This window comes from Perca fluviatilis, chromosome 2 (genome assembly GCF_010015445.1).
Source record: "Perca fluviatilis chromosome 2, GENO_Pfluv_1.0, whole genome shotgun sequence".
Classification (NCBI taxonomy): Eukaryota; Metazoa; Chordata; class Actinopteri; order Perciformes; family Percidae; genus Perca; species Perca fluviatilis.
In genome coordinates, this window is record NC_053113.1 from 40,186,684 (window position 1) to 40,209,700 (window position 23,017).

Here is a 23,017-nt window from a genome sequence, read left to right on the forward strand (position 1 = left end):
ACCATACATTCTATACATGGACAAACAAAACCAAGCCAAGCCCATGGAGCTCCACTCCATGTGTTCAACAAGAGATGTTCAGTGAGTGTGGGTGAGGGTCTGCTTGTGATTTCCTCTTACCTGGCTCTTTCTTCGACTGGCAAATGTCAGGATTTTTGAGAGGCAAAATGCAAGTTCATCCGAATGTCACGCACTGCAGAAACAACGACACAAGAGGAACAAGTGTCAAAAACCATGATGTCAAGAATGCATCACAGAAAAAAACGGAATTAGCAAAGATGAACAGTAATCACAAGTAGATCCTCACCAATACTGACTGAAAGACACTTAGAGCAACTGGGCTATTTGCTCCACAAAAATCAACTTAAATCAAGATCTCTGGCATTTTCAACAAACATGAGCTTCACCAAATAAGTATTTAGCAGAGGGCCATTGTGTTGTAAAGAGCTTTTTTATGCTGCCCTCCCCAACTGGACAATTAAGCCGTTGATGAGGAAGGTCGATACCATGTTTCCGCAGGTGGCACGACCAGGGCTCAACAAACTGAACTACATTTTGAACAACGAAAAAGCTCTCGTAGGTATGGTTGACAGAGACAAAGAAAATAATAATAAACCTCTTATTACTTGTAATCTCCTAATTAAAAGGGGTGTTTCAGGTAGTAATGTCTAAATGAAGCTTTGTGAACCATTAGGCTAGTTTTATTTGTTGACCCCATTAGAGGCTCAGGAAATGGCAATTCAGTGTGCTTTCAATCTTTTGAACAGAAAACACCATCTAGTGGGCACAAAATGTTTCAAATTAAGCTTCATTTGGCCATCACTAGTTTTAGGCATTATAGAACGCGGCATTATTGTCATACGTTTCCGTTCTTGCGCTGGGTTTTTACAGGCAGTTTTGCCTGTAAAACTCCGCTACCGCTCTGCAAAAGGCAAACACTGCCAGCGGACTGCTCGGAAATGAATTGAAATGCTCCGCTCTGCTGTTGTTGAAGCTGCCTTTAATAATCCTAGTTTTTATACAGTCTATGATGAAAACCCAGCATAAAGCACAGTGGCATACATTGTGCGGCGACCTGTGACGACTGCCCCACTGTCATTTCCAACCAATCACATAATTTGTCCCGCCCCGGCTGTGCGCAATTCACATTGAAATCAAACCTAGTCTACCCTGATCAAACCCACCTCGCTAACTGGGTCGAGAAGCACAGTAGATCGAGGAGGGTTACCCCTTTCAAACACACAGTCAACCTTGGTATAACCCTGGTATAACCCTTGGTGTGAAAGGGGTATACAAGTGTGAGCCAGAATGCAGGAAGTTGTTTCTTTTCTACTGTACATCCCTCATTTAAATGTGCTACTTTTAGTAAGAGACACTTCCTTATCCATTTAGCTGTTGTTGGATTTTCAACTTCCTGTAATGGAAAAGACCAATTTCATCAGCAGTCTAAAGCTAAACATGTGATAGTCACCGCTGCACATGCCCTAGACACTATGAGCTATGGCTCCCACAGCCTTATCTCCTCTTTTTTGTCTCTGTGGACATCCTGTCAGCCAGGCTCATTCCTTTTCACCAGCGCCCTCACTCTTGTTAATCACCACCCCCGGATAAAAAGGGAAAGGTCACTCCAGACTCCATTGTGCTGTAGATCTGCAGCAACAGTATCTGCAGCAGTGCTGAATCACAGAGTGCAGAGATGGGATGCAGTCACTTTGAAGCAACAGATTTATATCTTACTCAAGATAAAATTGATTTATGGGAGTCTTTTTATTTGTCTGAACAAATAATTTCTGCAACTTAAATTTAAAAATCAACACCGACTTGAAGTGATAGATAGAAACCCAAATCAAATGCAATTCATTTATTTTAAAGCATTTGCAAAATGTTCTCAATCCAAATGTGGCCCATGATTGTGCAGTCACGTTTACATACAGCAGGTGGCAGACCTGTTGTAGATGTACCTTACTTATTGCGCCACTGTAAATACACCCTACTGTGTATTTACTTACTTCTCTTTAGATCGTACTTTTTTATAAAATACATCTCACATCAAAATCCAAAACTCTATTGTAGATGTGTATTACTTTTTGTGCCACTGCACCAACTTACATTTTACTGTGTTACTCCTTTCCTTTGGATCCTATTTTTTATAAAAGTCCATCTCACATTAAAATCCAAAACTTCAATACTTAGGGGTTACATAGCTACAGAAAATACTTCACAGCATGTTTGATGTATTTGAGTTTATAGCATTGGGGTGTCTGTTTACATGTAAAACAGCTGAGCATGTGACGATAGTATCACTCAGCAAACCTGCTCAACAGGCTTTCCAGTTTCTGTTCCTGTTTTGTGACCTCTCCTGCGACTCTTTCCTTTTCTGTCCTGTCCTACTTCTCAGTGTGACCAACTGCAGTTTGAATTTAGGAGTGGCTCTTGTTAAGAACTATGAAATCCCCTATTGTTCCTTTTTATCTGCAATCAGACCATCTATTTTCTATGAGATTAAGTTAAAATTGTCATTTTCATGCCTACACTAGTTGATTGAAAAAACCATCCATAAGCAGATCGACTGAGTGATGATAGATTTTTACTCATCGAGTATGGTCAAGGTAGGATTTTCTTTCACTTAAATGGAGGAACACAATGTCAATTCTTCATCCTTAATGAAGAGGACGATGATGAGCCTTACACTGAAGGCATAGAAAAACATTACATTTCAAATAAAGGCCGACTTCAATGAAAACGTCCCTTTAATTGATGCCCATAGCACTGTACAAAGATAGAAAAAAGAAGTGGTCAAGGTAGAGTAGCCAGCATGTGCTGACTTGGGAAGCAAATGTGATAATATTGCTGGTTTTCTGGAGTGCTGCAGTTTGTTGACATGAGAAACAGGAACATGGTTTATCCTCATAAGGCATACAAATAGATGCCGCCCATGTGTAGGCCTGCATGGAAAACAATTTGTGTGTGTGGTTAAGGGGGACCACACATCACATGTTTTCTTGGGACAATGCAGTATTTCAGTCCAGGGTTGTAAACTGATTTTGAAAAAGCAAAATACAAATTTTCAGTAATCTGACTTAATGCCAGCCGGGCCACTTTATATATATTTTTTTATCTACAGCTAAACAGTACACTCAAATGTGATTTTGAAAACATTTTTAAAAGGCAAGAAATGCAAGACAGTAACAGAATATTGATTCAAATTTGATCAGAACCGCAAACTTTGACCTGAGTTTAGAGAGCCTGGTGCGTGCGATCGACGGAGACTGCGTTCAAGTACGACACTTGCCCGTCAGTCATCGTGTTAAACCCACCCCATGGGAGATAAACAGTTTTGATTAGCCTGTCCAGGTTCTCGTCAGTTGGAAAGCTGTTTGAAAGGAAGCAGGGCTAGACGTACGTGCCAGAGCAAATGAAACATGAGCTGGCAGATTCGGCTGGATTCCAGGCTAGTAAAAACCTGACTTGCCATCTCATGAATCTGGTCACTCGAGGGGTAGATTGGGTACAGAATTGCAACATACTACAGCAAAGGCAGTTTGGTATCTGCAAAATGTCAAATTTCATTTATTTTCAAGAAATAAGTAAACATACAGCTTTGAGCGGAGTTTAGATTTTATCCAACTGAGTTTGAAGAGGTTTTGCAAGCCCAAGACGTGCAAGCTACATGTTTTCACATGGCAACATAGGCTAGTCATAACTCTTTTCATCGGCACGTCATGCATGACGAACAATGAAGATTACAATGTGTAAAACCTGTTTGGTTTAGAAAATGAAAAACAAATGCAGCTTTTTATGTTGCAGCTTAAACACTTGTGGGCATAGTCACCAAAAACCAGTGGGATGACATTACAGGCATGGTGACATCACAGATTTAAAGCTCTGCAAAACATATTGGTTGAGCAGTCTTTTTCCTTAGATGACAGCCAAGAGACAAGACTGCCCTTCCCTCTGAGCCATGAGAGCAAAGTTGGAGGTCTTAGCCCTGGTCTTGGGCTTCATCGGCCTGGTTGGGACCATAGCGGTCACTGCCATGCCCATGTGGAGGGTCTCTGCCTTCATTGGTGCCAATCTCATTGTCATGGAGGAACTCTGGGAGGGCTTGTGGATGGATTGCTACAGACAGGCCAACATCAGGATGCAGTGCAAGGTGTATGACTCCGTGCTAATTCTTCCACTCGAGCTGCAGGCGGCCAGGGGGCTCATGTGCGTGTCCATAGTCCTGGTTGTCATCTCTCTGTCCTTCACAGGATGTGGGACCAAGAAGAGCAATTGTTGTGACGACAGCAGAAAAGGCAAGAACATCACTCTGGCCTTAGCGGGGGGTTTCTATCTGCTTTCCTCTTTGACCACACTCATCCCTGTCAGCTGGGTGGGCCATACTGTCATCAGCAACTTTTACAACCCAACGGTGCTGGAGTCTCAGAAACGGGAGCTGGGGAAGGCCCTCTTCATTGGCTGGGCCACTTCTGGTATTCTGCTGATCACAGCGGTCATCCTTCTGTTCAGCTACAGCAAACGTAGCTCAAAGGAGGAAGAGTCCTACACCGACGCACATTTTATGGCGGCAAGGGATGTACAGAAAGAGGATATTGTGTACCTGGGGAGAACGCCATCCAGCTTTCATAAGCATCAAGAATATGTGTAAAGAACTGAACTTTATTGCCTGAAATATGCAATTTCTACTTTCCATGTGTCTAAGATTTGAAAGATGTTGCCTGAAGGTCAAGAAGATGCAAATTATGTGTATGTTTTCACTACCTATTTACACATTTTAATCACTCTGTTTAAATGAATAATGTACTTGTGTTCTTATTGCACTATGAATTGTTCTCATGTCCATTGTTTGTATTGTCAGCCCAAATCCTTCACAGTTTATGCATTCAGTTAGCCTGACAAGCCAGACCCACATCCAGATGTTGGGTATGGGAACTCACCATTGACAGGGCTCAATCAGAGGGGCGGGATAAACTGTTGTCTTTCAAATTCCGTCTGCACGCAATAGGATAGCGCTACAACCAGGCAGAGCAACGAAGAAGGTAGCAGAGCTACTTGATAGATTAAACTTTGGCCGTATCCGGTCGGCAAAACTCCGAACACATCTCAGGGCTCCAGACTGGGACCAAAATTTGAGAATGTGCGACCGAATTTGACATCCAGTCGCACATGTGCGACCAATACATATATATATATTTTTTTTTAATATATGTTAAATGTTAAATATTTAGTTTACTGTCACGACAGCAATGGTGCCTTCTATGTTGAATCTTCAAAAGTGACACTGAATTTGAAACAGCACATTGTAATTTCTGCATCTATTATATCTAAGTATTTATTAGTAATACAGTGGAAATTAGTAGGAATGTGAATATTTGGTTAGCATGTTGATTTACGGTGTGTGCCCCTAAATTTTCTGGTTGCGCCCCTAAAATTTTCAGTTGGGGGCCACTGTGCTCCTAGTGAAAAAAGTTAGTCTGGAGCCCTGCATCTTCCTTTTTTAAGAATGATTTCAGTGCCGTTGTTTATTCTTTTCTCAAAGAAAAGCTTAACTCCAAGTCTTCCAGAAGACCACTGTTCCCAGCAGCAGCAGCCATAAGCCCGCCCACTGACTACACCATGTGATTGGCCTGACCAGAATTTTTTTTTTCCAGCGTGCAAGTAAACGGAGAGTGCCTAGAACCCCGGCTGCAAATTAAATTTGCTGCCACTAGGGTGTGTCTAGATTTCTAGGCTACTTTTCAGTGGGTTTAACAATACAATTGTTTTTTGTTGTACAGTTATGCCACTTTTATATGATAGTTTCTCAACTTTTAGCTGTGCAGTCTAGACATGCTCTATAAGAAGAGTCCTGAGATAACTTCTGTTATGATTTGAAATTGACTGCTCAATTGTTCTTAATCATTTTGATTTGGTAATAGCTAATGACCCAAGTAGTCACATCAGCTTAGTCAACAGATATTTCAATAAAGGTTTAATTCTACATTCGCTTGCATTTTTCTAGTGCCTCATTTAAATAATTATATAATGCTTACCACAAAAACATGAAATGCTAAATACAACAGCTAGGACTAGATACCACTTAGTTCTACTGTTTAGTTATTTTTCTTTCACTTAACACTTAATGCAGCTGAATGGTAAAAACTGTACAGATTATCTACAAACACTGTTTGCATGTTTCAGGGGGCAGGAAGACTTCATTTTACAGTAATAAAAGGGGAGGACTTCTGGTAACTGTTACAATGAAACCAATCCTACTCAAGTTTCTGTGCACAACACCTTTTCAATCAGCTCAGTTTACATTAAGAGTCGACAGTTCGACATCTGTGATCCTCCCATCAGCTTTCTCTTTGAGAGAAAACAGATTCTTAACCAACACAAGTGCAGCCATCACCTACTGTACATACATGATAATATTTACCCAAACTAAATTGTTTTAAATTTCATACAAATTATTTTCAGAGGTAAGAAAGGTAGATTTTATGTATTTTCATGTTTATAGTAAATTTTTAACTATCCCGTTTGCGGTTTAATTTCTGTTCTTAAGTTTAAAAAAGGACTGCTCTGTGTATTATTGCTATTACTGTGTTAAAAGATCTCTTTGCTAAACGTTTTTGATCAAGGGTTCCTAATCACAAGACCAAATGGTTCATTGTTAGTAGTAGCAGTTGTATTTGCATTCAAAACATACAGCATTCATTGGTGTGTCCCCAGTCATCTGTCTGTAAAGCAGTTTAACCGGTAAGGTTGCATTGCATCCTCAGCACTTTTTAGTGGGTGTATAAGTTCCTTGACTTGCTCATCTCCTCACATTTGTTTTGTGACTTGGCAGAGTGCAGCCAAAGGTCTATCTTTGGCTCTCTGCGCGATAGCCGCAATGGCCTCTTACACTGCTTACAGTGGCTACGGCAAAGCCGCTCCATCTTACGCAGGCTCTTACTACGATGAGAAGCAGGCCAAGACATATGCAGACTACCAAGAATCTGTATATGATGAACAAAAGAAAATTGAGAAGAAGAAACGTCAGAATGCCATCTATTGTGAGGTAATAGCCCTCATCATCGGTTTCGTTGGACTAATCGGAGTGGCAGCCGTGACAGGCCTGCCGATGTGGAAGGTAACAGCCTTCATCCAGGAGAACATCATTGTCATGGAGACCCGCTGGGAGGGTTTGTGGATGAACTGCTTCAGACAAGCCAACATCAGGATGCAGTGCAAGGTGTACGATTCCCTGCTGTTCCTGCCCCCAGACCTCCAAGCTGCTAGGGGTCTGATGTGCAGCTCTGTGGCCTTGGCCGCCATCGCCCTCATCGTTTCATCAGTCGGGATGAAGTGTACCAAAGTGGTGGACCATCGGGCCCGCACCAAGCACATTGTTCTCGTGGCTGGAGGCTGTCTGTTCCTTTTGGCTTGTGTGACTACCCTAATTCCTGTATCCTGGACAGCCAATGTCATCATCAGGGATTTCTACAACCCTCTGCTGATTGACGCCCAGCGCAGGGAGCTTGGGGAGGCTCTTTACATCGGCTGGGTGACCTCAGCTTTGCTTTTCACTGCCGGAGTGATCCTGCTGTGCCGTCATGCTCCCCGAACCCAGGACCAAGAAGAGAGGGTCATATACAACCCCAATGGAAATATCTACCAACCTGGATACGCCTACCAGCCCCAGACATACACGTACCAGCCAGCTTACAGCTACCAGCCTGCCTACTCCGCACCCCCGCCAGGATCTGTAGCATACGCACCATCTCAGTACTAGTGAGGGAAATCCAACACTATTTTAGACTTGCCATGTTTTGGCACATTTGAAAGAGTGTAAATTGACTTCTATGACTAAAGGCTGTCACTGGAAATGGCCAAATCTTTCATTACTTTCTCAAAGAGGGCCAAGTGTATTGCAGAGATTAAAATTCATTATGCAACTATAATTATGGAATTGTTTTGATCATTATGAACTGTGCTGAATTACTGTAAACTTTGTTTCTTTCCATTTGCTTAATTACACACAATATTTCAGTCATTCAGAAGTTTTTTTTAATAATAATTGTTGATATCCCTGTCTTAACACCCTCTGCTGACATGCTCTTTGACAACAAATTATGCACTAGCCCTTTTTCATTTCCAGATGATTTGTATTCACTGTGGAGTTTTTGTTGTAAATGTACATATTTTTTAAGTGCTGGCTTAAATCTGAGGTCAATTGTGGTTTCCAATAAAGGAATAAAGTTGATAAAAAAATACAATTTTGTTATTTGTTCTGTTGCCGAATTTAGAAAGGCAGAATTGATCAATAATCTGGGTGAAACTATTGCTTACATGATGGCCAGGGTCTCATTTCCTGCTCAAAGCTCTAGAGTTTGCCTAGGATTTAAAATGTCTTACTAAAACTGCTCTCGTTCACGGATGTGTTACTGGAAAGTTATGTTGTCTCCATTGTTGTCAGTGGGAATGTGCCTAAACTGGTAAAACCAGAGTGTTCACACACAATGCAAACCTGGCTAGAGATTTCATTTCAACCAAGCCAGGGTTGAAACTGCTTTCTCCTGAGCACAGACAGACACAAGCGACCCAGACAAGAAATCCAATGACAGTGACACATCCCACGCACAAAATGTTTTTTTCACTAATATTCTGCGTCTACAGTGCCATTACAGTTTCAAGTAAGACCTAGTACCATAAGGGACTCTACACTGGTGAATCACGTTAAAGCCCAGAGCTGATTGATGCCTATCTGTATAACTGGTAATACATTAACAAAGTATTTTTTTTGATATGCACACAGCTAGTAACTAATTGGTAAACTTTAAACCCCCCCCCCTTTGTTAATGAACACCTTGTTTTTGAGGCTTTCTTGTAAAGTGTGATCTGAGAATGTAATTTGAGACTTCTGAATAAACAAAACGGCAGCTTACAGCAGTTCCTGGGTTAAGTGTACAAAGAAAAGGAAGGCCTAGGGGATTTAGTTTCCTAGCAACCGGTCGCAATTCCCACCCCTCCCATTCCGGTGTCCTGTCCACAGGGAAGAGGCAGTACAGGTGAACATCAACCTGCTCCTCCTCCTCCACTGGGATGCAAAGCCGCCACATCTACTGCTTTCCACTATAGTCACACTGTGCGCTAACGTTATTACGTATGAGGAGGACAGGATGGCCAACTCAGCACTGGAGATAGTGGGTCTATTATTGACCCTGATTGGGTTGATTGGGGCGGCAGCAAGCACTGGGATGCCGATGTGGCGAGTCACAGCCTTCATTGGGGAGAACATCATTGTCATGGAGACCCGCTGGGAGGGTTTGTGGATGAACTGCTTCAGACAAGCCAACATCAGAATGCAGTGCAAGGTGTACGATTCTCTCCTGGCCCTGTCCCCTGATCTACAGGCGGCACGGGGGCTCATGTGCTGCGCTGTGGCGCTGGCTGGCCTCGGTATTCTGATCAGTTTACTGGGGATGCAGTGCACCTCATGTATTGCAAACAACGACCGAGCTAAGCGGCTGGTCCTCATCATTGCAGGAAGCATGATAATATTGGCTTGCCTCTGCTGTGTTATTCCTGTGTCCTGGACAGGTCACGTCATCATCACGGACTTCTACAACCCCTTGCTGATCGACGCCCAACGAAGGGAGCTCGGAGAGGCTCTCTACATCGGCTGGGTGGCCTCTGCTTTCTTGTTGGCTGGAGGATGCATGTTTATGTGTTGCAATCTGCAGTCTGAGGATAAAGGTTCAGAGAGGTATGTGTACTCAAGGAACTCCGATTACATGGCATATCCTCCACAGCAACTACAGCCTCAACAGCTGGTGAGGTTTCCCCAAACACATCCTCAATTTCAGCCAGTGCTGTCAAGACACCCATCAACCAACTACAGCTACCAGTCCAGACAACCGTCTGTCCGCAGCGGGGTGGCTTATCTCTGAACACTCAAACTGACTTTGGTAATGATGATCAGTTATGGTCAACATGCAGCACAATCTATGACACATTTCAAATGTCAAAAGGTAAAAACATGTCAATAAATAGATGCACTGTGAATGCAAATTTATTGGATTAATATGGATGGGTTTTGTCTTTTCATACACTTGTGGAGTAGCTAATTGCTTGTCACTAGTTATTATTAGCCTATAGCATAATTATAACCCTGACTTTCTAAGCCAAAGCATGATTACCATTACTTTTATGTGTTGTACAATCACATTTTATACTGACAGTCTTATCTTTTGTATATCATGTTACAAATTTTGTACATGTGTGATGGAAGTTTCTTTGCAGCAGGAGTGGATTTTAGGTTAGAAAAGTGAAACAAATAAAGACAGTTGAAGACTAAACCAAGTTTGTTTTTTTGTATTTTATTATATATTATTTGCAAATATAGGAGTAACAGTTTCACAAAAGGCACAGCAGCTCAGTGTGAAAAAGTCTCTTCAATGAGTAAACAGGAACACTGAGCTCACACACACACACACACACACACACACACACACACACACACACAGGGGGAGTGATAACCACACACGTCTAAACATGACTCACGCATTTCTTACAGGCAACTTTAGACATAAGAAACAATCTGAAGCCCAAGAGACATCATTGAGCCACTTCGTCCCTTCCCCTCTGCCCTACTTCCACCCTGAGGTCATATACCCTGGACATCTCAACTGACAAGGGAGAATCTGTAGTTCAGTTTACTGTGACCTTGTACCTTTATCGGTTCAAACAAAGGCAATACGCATTTGTCTCCAAACTTTGTGGCTCCCACTTAGTTGAGTGAGAATCAGAATCAACATGTGGGAATAAGATGAACACCCTTTCAGTATTGTGAGATAAACTAAAAACAGAAATAAAACAAAAATTATAAAGAATCATGCTTAAATGTAATTTTGCCATTACACATGTATAACAATTCATTGTGTTGACTTCGGGTCACATTGACCCGTTTTAAATTTTAGTTTTATATCAGAAAATATGGGACCTAGAAATAAGCGCTGAAAATGCGTAGAAGATAAAATTAACAATTAAAACGTTGGAAAAAACAAACTGAAAAAAGGTGTAAAAAAAATAAATAAATAAAAGGTTTTTCAAGGTTGACGGGAAGACAATACAAGGGCCAATGAGTAATTTGAGAGGTATGTGTATTTGTGTTTAGTGTTAAAATGCTATTTGTTGTTGTTAGCACATACAACCAAGCTATGTAGTTATACAGACCGTTTATTACATTACCGTTTACAGATATTGCAACCTATCTTTCTTCAACATTAGCTGTACCTGAGCTGTGTATTCAAATTAACATGACCCATCCCATCAACAGAACACACGCATACAAAATGTTTGAGAATGACACATCTGTGTGCAAATAACATCTCATGGGCACCAATCACCATAATGAGCATTGTCCTCCTATTTCTCTGCTTAGCTTTCACCTGTTTTTACCCTTAGGACAGTAAATAATGTAGGAGTGACTGATTTGTGAGAATTACATATTTGTGTCTGTAGTGTTTATAACTCCAAACATGTGTGTGTGTCTCTTTAAATTGGATAATCTTTGTTTAAGTTTAGTATGAGGTCCTGGGGCTGAACAGATAGAAGTGAACAAATGGCTGAGTAAACATGATAAGCTAGTTTAAGACTGCTTGTTAAAGGAGGTGACAGCTTAGCGTTTATAAAGAAGCCAGACCTAAAAGCATGATCATGTGATAACAATTTGCAGGTCACTTTGAATGGAGAAACAAAGAGCTTTAGAAGTCGTGTAGTTTATTTCTAGGTTGATCCCAGCTCCATATTTGAGCAATAAAAAGAACATTTCTATCGCTTCTTAGTGAGCTTTATTAGATCTTGAACTATTAGGTCAGCTCATTTCATTTTCAGTGAGTAAAAATCTCAATTTCGAATGCACTGAATGTAATGACATTACAACTTAATTCATTTCCCTTGATGTTTCACACCAACATTTTTTAGTGATGTAATGAAAAGGTCGTCTTTCTCCATCGTCTCTTAAGGTTACATCAAAATGAACGACCTGTTTGTCCATGTTAAGTCTTTTCAACAGAGTTATACAAATATAATTTGGCATTACAATATTTTAACTTGTAATCTACAAAACTATATTTCCTGGTACTCAACAATCAATAACTGTGATGTGAGCTGCCGCTCCGTTTCATCACCTTGAAAGTCATCTCTGCTCCCCTGTGGACAACCGCAGTACTGCAGGAGCTTATGTGCTACATTGTATATTTGTGTTCTTCTGAATTCTTATCAAATATAATTAAAGACAATAAAACATGGCAAGTGTTAAAAAACATTCTGAAGTTCTGAGCCGTTTCTGGTATATCCTGTTGGTGTTTACTGCTGGAGAAGCCATTAGCAGATATAAACCACTATAGCCAGAGGAACCATAAACACAAAATAAGCAGGGGTCCTTTTTACCCCTATTGCCCCGAGCCAACCAGGTGACGGCAAACCATCTTTCCCATAACAAACCACCTCTACAGCATACAAACTGCGTCAGATGAGAAAATCCTCACAGCCTTGGACACATCTGACTCCGATTCTGAGATGTTGTACTAAAGCATCAGAATTTGTAGTCAAGCTGAACTAATTTTGAATTTGGATACAGCTGGACTCTTGTAGACTGCACAATGATTCGCGGCATTTCAGAGATAGCCGCAATGTGCGTCGGCATGATTGGGTTGATCGGCGCGGCGGCTACTACAGGGATGCCCATGTGGAAGGTGACGGCTTTCATTGGGGAAAACATAATTGTGATGGAAACCCGCTGGGAGGGTTTGTGGATGAACTGCTACAGACAAGCCAACATCAGGATGCAGTGTAAGGTGTACGACTCTCTGCTGTACCTGCCCTCTGAGTTACAGGCCGCCAGGGGTCTGATGTGCTGTTCTCTGGCCTTGTCAGGTCTGGGGCTCCTTGTGGCTCTGGCAGGGATGCGGTGTACATCCTGTATTCAGGATAATGAATGGGCTAAGACCATCATGCTGATGGTTGCAGGTGGTATGCAGTTCATGGCCTGTATCTGTGTCTTTATCCCCGTGTCGTGGACAGGGAATGTCATCATCAGAGATTTTTACAATCCTTTGCTAATTGATGCCCAGAGGAGGGAGCTGGGAGAGGCTCTCTACATCGGTTGGGTGACCGGAGCCTTCCTTTTCGCCTCAGCCATGTTGTTCCTCTGCCGCCGTATTCCCTCAGAGAAAGGCTCATTCGACATGTACCAGCAAGCCAACTTGCTTCGTTATCGGCCAGCACCTCTAATGAGTTATCATCCCATCTCGAGTGTTACCAGCCTCCAATCTACTGCATACCATCCTTCTCTGCAGAACAACGGCTATGTTGTACAACAGCTTGCGACGCCACTTCAAAACATCCCTCAAGTAAGGACAAATGATGGAGCACTAATCAACCCTCCTGTCGTCTATAACCCCAGTCTGCCTGAAAATTCGTCATCATATGTAGGTAGCGTGGCTCACCATTACTCCACGCAGCGTTCTGATCATGTTGGAAGCCTGTATGTGCCAAGCAAATCCTTGTACCTAAGGCAAAACCCCACGCCATATTCACCAACTTATTTAGGCAATCCTACGGTGTCCTACCATACTAGTTTTGATCGGGTTCCACGCACTCCTGTTTTCATAGGACATGAAGAATCAAGAATACAACCCAATTCTAACAGTAGGAGCGGTGCTGGTGTATACATATAAACAAAAATGTTTTTTTTAGCTGGTTAAACTTAAAGTCACGAAGCAGTATGCTTAGATAGTATATCATCACAAGCTAATTTTAACTGCTGTACATGTACCTGAATATTATGTTTTCTCTGCCTATATTACGATTATCCCGATGCCCAGACTAAACAGTGCGTTTTATTAATAATTGTTTTGTAATTTGTATTGTGCTAAAGACTATATATGGGTTGTTTGATCAGGTGGAACTTTGTTGTTAGTATAAATAAAAGGTGGCATTGTGCTGTTCTGATGAAGCCCTGGTATGGGCTGACTTTCCCAAAACAGAGAGACTTATGAGAAATCATCTCTTCACCATAGTCTTAACTTTTGCACATTAGTAAAAGTCTGTTTATTATATTATTAAATCTTTTATGGTAATCATTGCACGAGTTTCAACGCTTTGTGTTTTTTAATGTCTTTTACTAATTAAATAACATACTTTGTTATTTGTTGTAGTTTGTAATAGCCCTGATCATGAAATGGACATTTTGAGTGACAAATGCTTACCAATTGGCAGCTGCAGTTTTGTAAGATGCAGCAATTAATTCAGCAACTTTGGTTTTGTGTCTAATTTTAATGTTTCCCTGGGGAGCATCAGTTTTCCAAATTATATTATAGTCTCTATGATTGATTTGCAACCTGTTAAGAATGTTTCCCTGCATATTGCCAACGTTTTCTGCTAAGGTGAGTCCTCTGTGTTGCAGTATAAAAATAAAGTAAAATAAACCAATTACCATCAAGAGATCAAATATTTTACAAATGCTAAGAAAATGAATACATGCCACTAAATAACTAGTGCTAGTGGTAAAAGTGTTGTTTTAAAGCCTATTCTTGGTGTGACAATGGTAAAGAACTCAATCTATTACAGTCTAACATATATAATTTCTCCTATGGGAGACAATATGGGAGACAATAAAGGCTTATCTTATCTTATCTTATCTTAATATAACTACCTGAATGGGTCTTCACAAACACATATGCCAACTAATGGAATGAATAATCTTTCATGAAATTAATCCGCTTTGGATCAACAACAGCCAACACTTCATGTGTTGTGATTACTGCTTGATAAAAGCAATCATATGCTGCTAACTGAGCCTGAACCAATCCTCCACACTCATCATTCACCACTAGATGGCGCCAGAGAATGTAACCGTGTCCTAAAGTGCAAAGCTCCCAACTCAGTGCAGGTGTCACTGCTTCCACTGCATTTCATTCGCTGAAGCTTTAATTAAAACAACTTTATATCAATGGAATACATTTTAAACATTTAAATCTGGTTTAAACTACAGGCTGTATCAGCAAATGATAAACATGGTGGAGTGAGTTAATTACTGCATTCTTAGTAAATTTGGGTTTCCGATATCAAAATTAAAATTTTGATTTTGGTAATTTAGAGCTTAACCAGCTACTACTTTTTCACATCCAGCTCCTTTTACAGCTCCTTTTGATCTAAATAGAGAAGAGAAAATCCTCACAGCCTTGGACACATCTGACTCCAATTCTGAGATGCTGTACTAAAGCATCAGAATTTGTAGTCAAGCTAAACTAAATTTTGAATTTGGATACAGCTGAACTCTTGTAGACTGCACAATGGTTCAAGGTGTTTCAGAGATAGCCGCAATGTGCGTCGGCCTGATTGGGTTGATCGGTGCGGCGGCTACTACAGGGATGCCCATGTGGAAGGTGACGGCTTTCATTGGGGAAAACATAATTGTGATGGAAAAAAATATTTTCTCCCAGGAACCGCCAATTGAGGATATACTTGCCGTCAGTGTGTAAATCGAGAAATTATTCCCATCTATGAGTCTCTAATTTTGCTAATTTTTGGGGAATGAAATAATAGTGAGATTACCATAATCCCAAGAAACCCATCAAACACCCCGGATGCTTCGGTCTTGCTTGGGGAGCAGCATCATCACCAGCTGCTGATGGGTGCAAATGAGCTACCAAGAGAACTTTTTAACCTTCATCCCAAAACACTAATTGAGTGGGTTAAGGTAATAATACATTTTTATTTTACTATGAGACTCTGTCAGAAAAACAGTTTAAGGTAGTTAATCTTCAAGGGAGCGCGACAGACCAGTTTGAAGATTAGATTTGCGTTTCCATCAGGACTGGAGCAAAGATTTAATCATTCCTCGGTGTACCAAAGCAAAGACGTTGTCGAGGTCGAATGTTGCCAGATTTGAAGTTAATCTTCAGGACGTATCCATGTTTGTGGATTAGAGGCTTGGCTGTGCCCTCAATTGAACGCCTGCACGGGAGAGATGCTCAGCTGTGTCAACTCAGCCAAAGACAGCGAGAGTGAGACTGGAAACGAGGCCAGCTTGATTTCAAAATAAAAGCATTTGAATATTCAAATAACTTGTAAATTAGGTACTAGCAGCATGCATAGAAAAATTATCTAAATATTTAAATAGAATATTTACATGACTAAAGCCTTGGAGATTAGGTAATTAAAATCCTAAGTAACACACATTTAGTTGAATATGGAATTATGTTCATGTAGGGATAGATAATGTAAGATTGATAATTTAATTAAATAATTAATGAATGAACAAACGAATAAATAAATCGATCAGCAGATTTTTACAGTAACAAATAAAAATACTTCTTGGGAAATTATCTATAAACACTAAAATATACATACGAGTAGTTTAGTTGCGAGTTGTGTTGGATGCTTGGTATTTTATTTTGTTTGTTTAAAATACAAATTTAATGGCTGAAATATATGCGGCCTATTCCTCTTTAAACATGTTGATTTTCTCTATGGTTGCCACTTGGTTGATAATTCACCTTTCATTTTGAAAGTTGTAACCAGAAACGGTAACTTCTATTCATGCAACCTTGACAGGAGGAGCCCCGCGCACGGTCCTCCTCCTTCTCAGTTGCAGCCTACAATTCAAGTGTGCACTAGAAAAAAAAAAACATGATAAGAGGGAAGTCTGGATAGTGAATATGGGAAGCAAAACCTTACTGGCACATTAAGGATTTTAGAATGGGAAAACTGGAGTTCTTTTGATCAGTGGCAGCTGCAGGTGGAGTGTGTGTTCTTGTTTTTTTCCCCCTTTCTCATCACAATGTGTGAGGGATGGATGTGGGTCGGATGCCAGTTTATTTTTGTTACGGATACAAGGACTGGCAAGTTATCAGCATGAATTACCGAGGGCAGAAAAACTGATATCAATGTTAAATTTGACTCTGGAGAGAGGACCATGGCGAAAAGGAAGGGACTGGTATTTGCACTGCTGTACTTTATAGCAGAGTTTTGGCTGACTTCGCAGCAGGTCCTGAGAATTGGTAAGTGGTGAAATTGTCAGATTTTTTTTAATGTCATTCCCATTTGTCAATATACTAATATAATAGCCACTCATACACTCATCATCTTTTGAAAAAATTTGGTAATATGATTACAAGACCTGGGTTGAAGGTCATTTCCTTTTGGGATTAATAACCTATTCTACCTCTTTTTATTATGTAATAAAAGAAAAGAAAATTGACTTATTGTGACATTACCATATGATATTTTTTATAAATGTATCTATAAAGCATGTAGAATCCCTTCTTTCTAAAGATGACCAAATAAACATTAAATTAAAAACAACCATGCACCAAATGCTCTCTGCATTTGGTGCATGGTTGTTTTTGTTTTTTCATACATGTGGATGTCATGCAAAGATATCCATGCATAGCAATTGTGCAGCTCAGATGCTGTAGCTTAAGTTAATTGGAGCAGAATAACCTTTAACTCCTGGCACTGTCGACCAAAATTTACAATTAGGGAGTCAGTGTGTCAGGGTTCATCTGTGATGCTTTTAGTTTTATCCATTCCTGTGTCACTATAACAGACCTGGTTACTGGATCATGCAATCATATTATCAGTATCCCATAACAACCCTACATACAGCTGCGTGCCTGTTATTCAATCGTGAGCTTATATTGACAGTCACTCAAAAAAATATGTTTATGCTGCAGAGACTTCCCATATAGTTTCGATGTTTGTACAGCATCCTTATAAGTTTCATTGTTGGCTTATTTTGTTCATACGGGAGGTACACGGAGGACAGAGCTGCTGGGTTCTCCCCATAAAACAACTATTGTTTTTCATCAAAATCACGTTAATCCACTTTGGTTGGCCAAAGCTTTGGTCTCTGTTCCTCCATGTCGACAGTGCAGGTCAGAGGAAGATGAGTGATTAAGTTGGCCTACTGCTGCATCTGAAAGCATGTACTACTGCCATGATGATGTCTTTGGGACTGAGAAATGTGAAATGGATCTGTATCAAGAGAGGAAGAGTATAGAGTGGACAGTCTCAGTGAAACTGAGGCTTCTACCTAACAAAGTCAAGGGTTATTTAGACTTGGTGCATATGTATGCTGATGGCCAATTACATCAGTGAATGTGGCTCTGAGTCCAAAGTTGTCCGATAAGCCTTTGAGAGTTAACAAGAACTCTTCTTTCACGTGTAATTAGACAAACCGACTCTTCCCCTTTTATTTCTGATGCAACTTTGTAACAATGAGACGGTATCAAATTATCCACTATTCCTCTCATGGGTTAGATGATTGCATAAGAAAAATGACTTTTTTAATTTAGGCTTCAGGCTCAGTTCAATGCCGAGGGCAACTTTTTCTAATTTTCCTCTACTTCTAAAGACTTAACATTCAGACTTTGGAGACTAATAGGCTGGTGCCACCTTCTGGTTCTAACAGTCCCGATCTGTTCACTATATTGTTAATCTCTGTAAATCATCTATCACTCTCTGAGGCCACCTAATCTTTTTCATTCTCTTCATGACCCGCACACATCATAATCTCTCCCATATGGTGTGTGGCTTGGTTCAATTAACATTTCTCTGTTTTGGCAAGTGCTGGCATCAGATTGTGACTGGCTTCCACTCTTTTCACTGGGGTTGGTAATAATGGTAAATCTTCTCCCTCAAGCCCTTAAAACAACTAACACTAATCTTCTTTATGCAGAAAGTCTCTTCCTCAAATATGGTACTTAGGCAGGGACCAAATCTCATCATTGGGGAGAGCACAGAAGCACCAGCTTGTGGCTTGGCCTCCACTCTAGTTTGCGGTTTGTTAAATTCCCGTTTCCTCTTGCTTGCATGCTTTATTTAGTGGTGATATCTGATTTATTTATTTATGATGATTCAACCCATATGATGTGACAGTGTGATTAGCTACTTTCTGCCAGAGAAATATCCTTTGATTTGATGCAATCACCTCCCTGCTTAATAGTTTTACGTCGATCAGTTTTATAAATTAGGTGTATATGATACAGATTATAATCTAGATTTTTTATTCTTTCGGTCTAAATATTTTGGTGTTGGGTCACAAGCAGCAATCCTATAAACAGAGAAACCTCAGTGCTCTACATCAAACGAAGATAGTAGACTGGTCAGGACCTCCTCATTCATTCACAGTCTGGCATGGGCCCAGGTTGGAGTGGTGCTGGTGGTGTTGTTGAGGTGGGGGTGGGGGGTCTCACTGGGAACTGGCCCAGGATGGGGAGAGGGGATGAAAGCAAAACACTACGTCATTGTGTTCCTCTGCCTTAAAAGACTCCCCTTCATGTGATAATTGCAGAGAGTCACAGATTTGAATTAGGATCTAAAGATCAGTTCCTTAATGGCAACCTCTTACTTTGGGTTTCTGGATTAAAAAGGTCCACCCAGCTCCCCAAACCTGAACCCTGTTATCTTTCTTGCTCTGTGCACTGAAGGGAGGAACATAAGTCTATAAAAAGCTAAGCCTAAGGGTTTATCAGCATTTGCCTGCAGCACGAGCAGAATCTTTTGTTTTTGTGACCTCCCAGCATGCATCACCCCACAGCATTGTCTGGCCTATTAAAGATGAGATGGAAGCTCAGTGATCCTTAAAATTATATTGGAAAGCAATTAATGGTAGCTATAGCGAGAATTTTCATTCCACCTTTCTTTATAAATTGCATTAATATTAAAGCTGATAAAACATATTCAACTCTACAGTGTTCACATTACATTGCAAAAGAAGCTGGGATTTAATATGCAGGTATTGATGCATTGTTGATTTTATTTTTGACTATATAGATGATTGCATTCTTCTTCTACTATACACACACAAGTGTCTCAGAAGACTAGCTTGTCTAGTGATTTCTGCTCTAACTTTAGTTTTACCTGCACCTCTAAACTCAAACTTGTAATTAATGAAGCATAAATGATCAGCTCAAACTTTCTTGTCCATTTGTTCATTTGCTTGCTAATAGGCTATTGAGTGAGTTCATTGATCCATATGTCATCTGCAAACAGAAAGTGTAAGGTGCTTATTCCCTATTTTCTCTGCATCAGTATTGAAAACAAATCCCATTTACAGTGTTGGTTTGTCCTACTCCATGAAATGTAGAAGTACAGAATATAAAGACGCCCTGAGCCATGATCCCATGACCCATTTTTGGAGTTCAACTCAAAAAGCAGCCACAGCGCACACAGTTCAGGCAGGATTATTATGATTCTTAATCAAAGACATGTGTTTACTCTATGTCCACATTTTATTTTACAAATTATGGATCATGTTTAAGACATGAGACATCTATAGATTTGCATTAACTCAATGTTAAGAGTGGAAGCATGTGGCTAAGTGAGGATATAAAAGGTTCAAATCTGGAATAATCATAAACATTGGTTCATTTTCTATTGCTAATGTCCATTTGAAGTAGAGATAGAAGAATAAATTGTACAATTTAGCCTACAGTTATATGGCAGTCGATAAGCCAATAACCAGAAATTGCAGTACAGAAATGCCAAAGATCTGTGTCAGCCGTTTCATAGTTAGTCAACCAGAGACCAGACAGATTTATGTAAAACAATGAAGATGGGCCAAGATTTTATTTTTTTATTTCTTAAACTCAAGTATCGATATCGCGATCACCTGGGGTCCAATTTGAAACACTGACTATGTTAGGACCTGAACATTAGTGCTTGTTTGGATCCTCAGGTGCGCTGAAGGTTTTCCAACAGTCAAAGAGATGGATTTTCGAAATATTGTGTTGAACTGCGATAAAAGCTGGTTATTTCCAGGTATCTTAGACAATTCTATGATTTTAAGGTGCTTACAGGCAGGGTTGGTAATCGAGCTTCACAATTAATCTCATCGCAATATCACTTTGTGCCATTACATAACCGCAACAATTGTTCGATTTAAGTAAACAAAAAGGTTTGCTGTGTGCGTGACACTCTAGTCTCTGTGTGCTCTGCAGTCTCCACATTGTAACGCTCTTCACTTCACCGACTGTCTTAGGCCGGTTACACACTGCACGCGTCGTGCGAGCGTGGCGTTTCTGCTGCGTCTCAGCTGCGTGGATTTTTCTGTGTCCTACACACCAGAAGCGTGTCTGACGCGGCGCTGCTCCTGCTGCTAGATACAGGGAGGGCTGATCTCGGGACATAGTGCCGACAGATTCAAACTCTGATAAATGGGTAAGTGGGCTGTCTGTTTATAACAACTTTGTGTAGCTGTAAAGAGCCTATATAGCCTAGCCTATCTGATGTTGGACCGTCACTCAGAACACACACTACATTGTTATCCTAGCCTATCCAACCATTTATATATAGCCTACTGATTTGATTAAAGCAAGACAATGTCTGCAGTATTGACTGCAAAATATGTTACAGAATATTTCGTTCTGTATGACAGGTGCAATATTTGAAAATTTTGTATGACATTTATATCTACATTGATGTCAAAACCTAGACTTTCAAACATCAAGATGTCATTTATTAACGTGCATTCGTGTCTAAATGACATATACACATATTTTCCTATTCTATTTTGCCTGGAAACACTACCAACACGCTCGCGTCTCGCGTGAAAAATAGGCGTCGGTTCTATTTCTAGCAGGCACGAGCCGCGCCTGAGATGCACGTCTCACGCCGGCAGTGTGTAAGCTCTAACCTGTTAACATGGGAGCCGAAATATAAACGGACACGCCACGTGGCTGACACGCTTGTGCGGAGCTTGCAGTGTGTAACCGGCCTTAAGGAGAAATCCAGCGCAAAATGAACCTAGGGGTTAATAACACATGAGTATCGAGTCGACCGTTCTCTGGGATATGTTTTCATGCTAATCTAGGGTGACCAGATTTCCCGGAACTAAAACCGGAACACTTTGCGCGTTCGTGCATGCACACGATTTTTTGATGTGCTAGCCCAGGTCAGACAAAGACACAGAAAGATTAGACACAATTTTGCCAACGGCACACGTAGGCCTACTGCTCACAACATAATAGGGTATCTCAGCTAATATTCATGAATTTTCTTGGTATGTAGCCTACATATCTAAGAAATAATATTAAAAGACACTGCGTGAGTTTCGTGGAGGACCAACTTTATTTTTCAGAATTAAAGCATTCTTTTAGAAAATGCACCCACTGAACTTGTGAAAAGGTATTTTTCATTGCATGGCACTAAACGAATTATTTGGAACTGCTGCCACAGGCTTGAACTAAAGTTATGGTAACACTTTACGGGAAGGGTACATTAATTATGAATTAATGCATGAATTAATTCATGATTTGTGCATTACTTCATTCACAAAACTCAGTTGGATCGGATCACGGTTACGAGTCACAAATCGGTTAAATTTTCGGATCAGCACAAAAAAAAAGGAGGGAATTTAAATGATTTATTAAAAATGTAATGACTTAACAATAACTTCTTTCACCAGTAAATTGCTGTTGAATGACAAAAACAGATGAGAATTGGGTATTTTACAAGAACTATGAATGCACCATGAGTTTTACCAGTTTTAAGTAAACACAACCTTTATTCACGTCTGTGTAGTTTTTGCGACAACAGCAGTGACCAAGTGCTAGCTAGTTTGTGTCTTTTAGCTCATAGCTTTAGCGGCAGACTGTTGTACATCCCGCTGTTGGAATCCTCTACAATACAGTCACACTTTTACACCGTTTAGCTGTCAGCATTTTAACCGTTTAACCGGGACAATTTCATAGTGGTTGGTGTAAACCGGGACATTTTAGCGTCCCGACAGGCTTTTGTCGGGACTCAGGACAAGCAACTTAAAATCGGGACTGTCCCGGTCAAATCGGGACGTCTGGTCACCCTATGCTAATCGAATGTGACCAGTTTTAGCGCAAACCGCCAATTAGCTTATAACGCTAGTCGTCAGGGCACGGGTAAAGTAAAAATAAATCCATTTCTATGCCACTAACAAAGCTCAAAATAGCACCACACTCCCACGGTAGCATAATGAGGTAAACCGAAGCATTGAGAACTTTGT

General features: G+C 40.5%; 5 protein-coding genes and 1 long non-coding RNA gene across 7 annotated transcripts in view; 5 read left to right on the top strand and 1 right to left on the bottom strand.

Moving 5' to 3' along the window:
- Window positions 1–23,017, bottom strand: part of LOC120544464 — a 41,573-nt gene that overhangs the window by 1,937 nt on the left and 16,619 nt on the right. Inside the window, exon 2 of the long non-coding RNA XR_005636503.1 lies at window positions 121–193. This is a non-coding gene — a long non-coding RNA (uncharacterized LOC120544464). The remainder of the gene's footprint in view (window positions 1–120; window positions 194–23,017) is intronic.
- On the top strand, window positions 3,854–5,007 carry LOC120544458 (claudin-17-like). Its single transcript, XM_039778217.1, has one exon. It carries the CDS (start codon window positions 3,962–3,964, stop codon window positions 4,649–4,651), a length of 690 nt encoding a protein of 229 aa, XP_039634151.1. The 5' UTR covers window positions 3,854–3,961; the 3' UTR covers window positions 4,652–5,007.
- LOC120544445 (claudin-8-like) lies at window positions 6,517–8,240 on the top strand. The gene has a single exon (XM_039778193.1). The coding sequence runs from the start codon at window positions 6,878–6,880 to the stop codon at window positions 7,757–7,759; it is 882 nt and encodes a 293-aa protein (XP_039634127.1). The 5' UTR covers window positions 6,517–6,877; the 3' UTR covers window positions 7,760–8,240.
- cldn8.1 (claudin 8.1) lies at window positions 9,069–10,325 on the top strand. Its single transcript, XM_039778206.1, has one exon. The coding sequence runs from the start codon at window positions 9,147–9,149 to the stop codon at window positions 9,915–9,917; it is 771 nt and encodes a 256-aa protein (XP_039634140.1). The 5' UTR covers window positions 9,069–9,146; the 3' UTR covers window positions 9,918–10,325.
- On the top strand, window positions 12,516–14,117 carry LOC120544430 (claudin-8-like). Its single transcript, XM_039778167.1, has one exon. It carries the CDS (start codon window positions 12,633–12,635, stop codon window positions 13,707–13,709), a length of 1,077 nt encoding a protein of 358 aa, XP_039634101.1. The 5' UTR covers window positions 12,516–12,632; the 3' UTR covers window positions 13,710–14,117.
- LOC120544392 (glutamate receptor ionotropic, kainate 1) overlaps window positions 16,612–23,017 on the top strand; it is a 43,126-nt gene continuing 36,720 nt past the window's right edge. Inside the window, exon 1 of one of the 2 annotated variants that reach the window (XM_039778103.1) lies at window positions 16,612–17,036. In XM_039778103.1, coding sequence (XP_039634037.1) covers window positions 16,952–17,036 — 85 coding nt within the window. In that variant the 5' untranslated portion in view covers window positions 16,612–16,951. The remainder of the gene's footprint in view (window positions 17,037–23,017) is intronic. The other variant, XM_039778096.1, reaches the window with a different exon arrangement.

What these genes read in the sequence shown, in the direction of transcription:
- cldn8.1 (XM_039778206.1), top strand. Translation starts at nt 9,147, where the DNA reads ATGGCCAACTCAGCACTGGAGATAGTGGGTCTATTATTGACCCTGATT.
- LOC120544458 (XM_039778217.1), top strand. Translation starts at nt 3,962, where the DNA reads ATGAGAGCAAAGTTGGAGGTCTTAGCCCTGGTCTTGGGCTTCATCGGC.
- LOC120544430 (XM_039778167.1), top strand. Translation starts at nt 12,633, where the DNA reads ATGATTCGCGGCATTTCAGAGATAGCCGCAATGTGCGTCGGCATGATT.
- LOC120544445 (XM_039778193.1), top strand. Translation starts at nt 6,878, where the DNA reads ATGGCCTCTTACACTGCTTACAGTGGCTACGGCAAAGCCGCTCCATCT.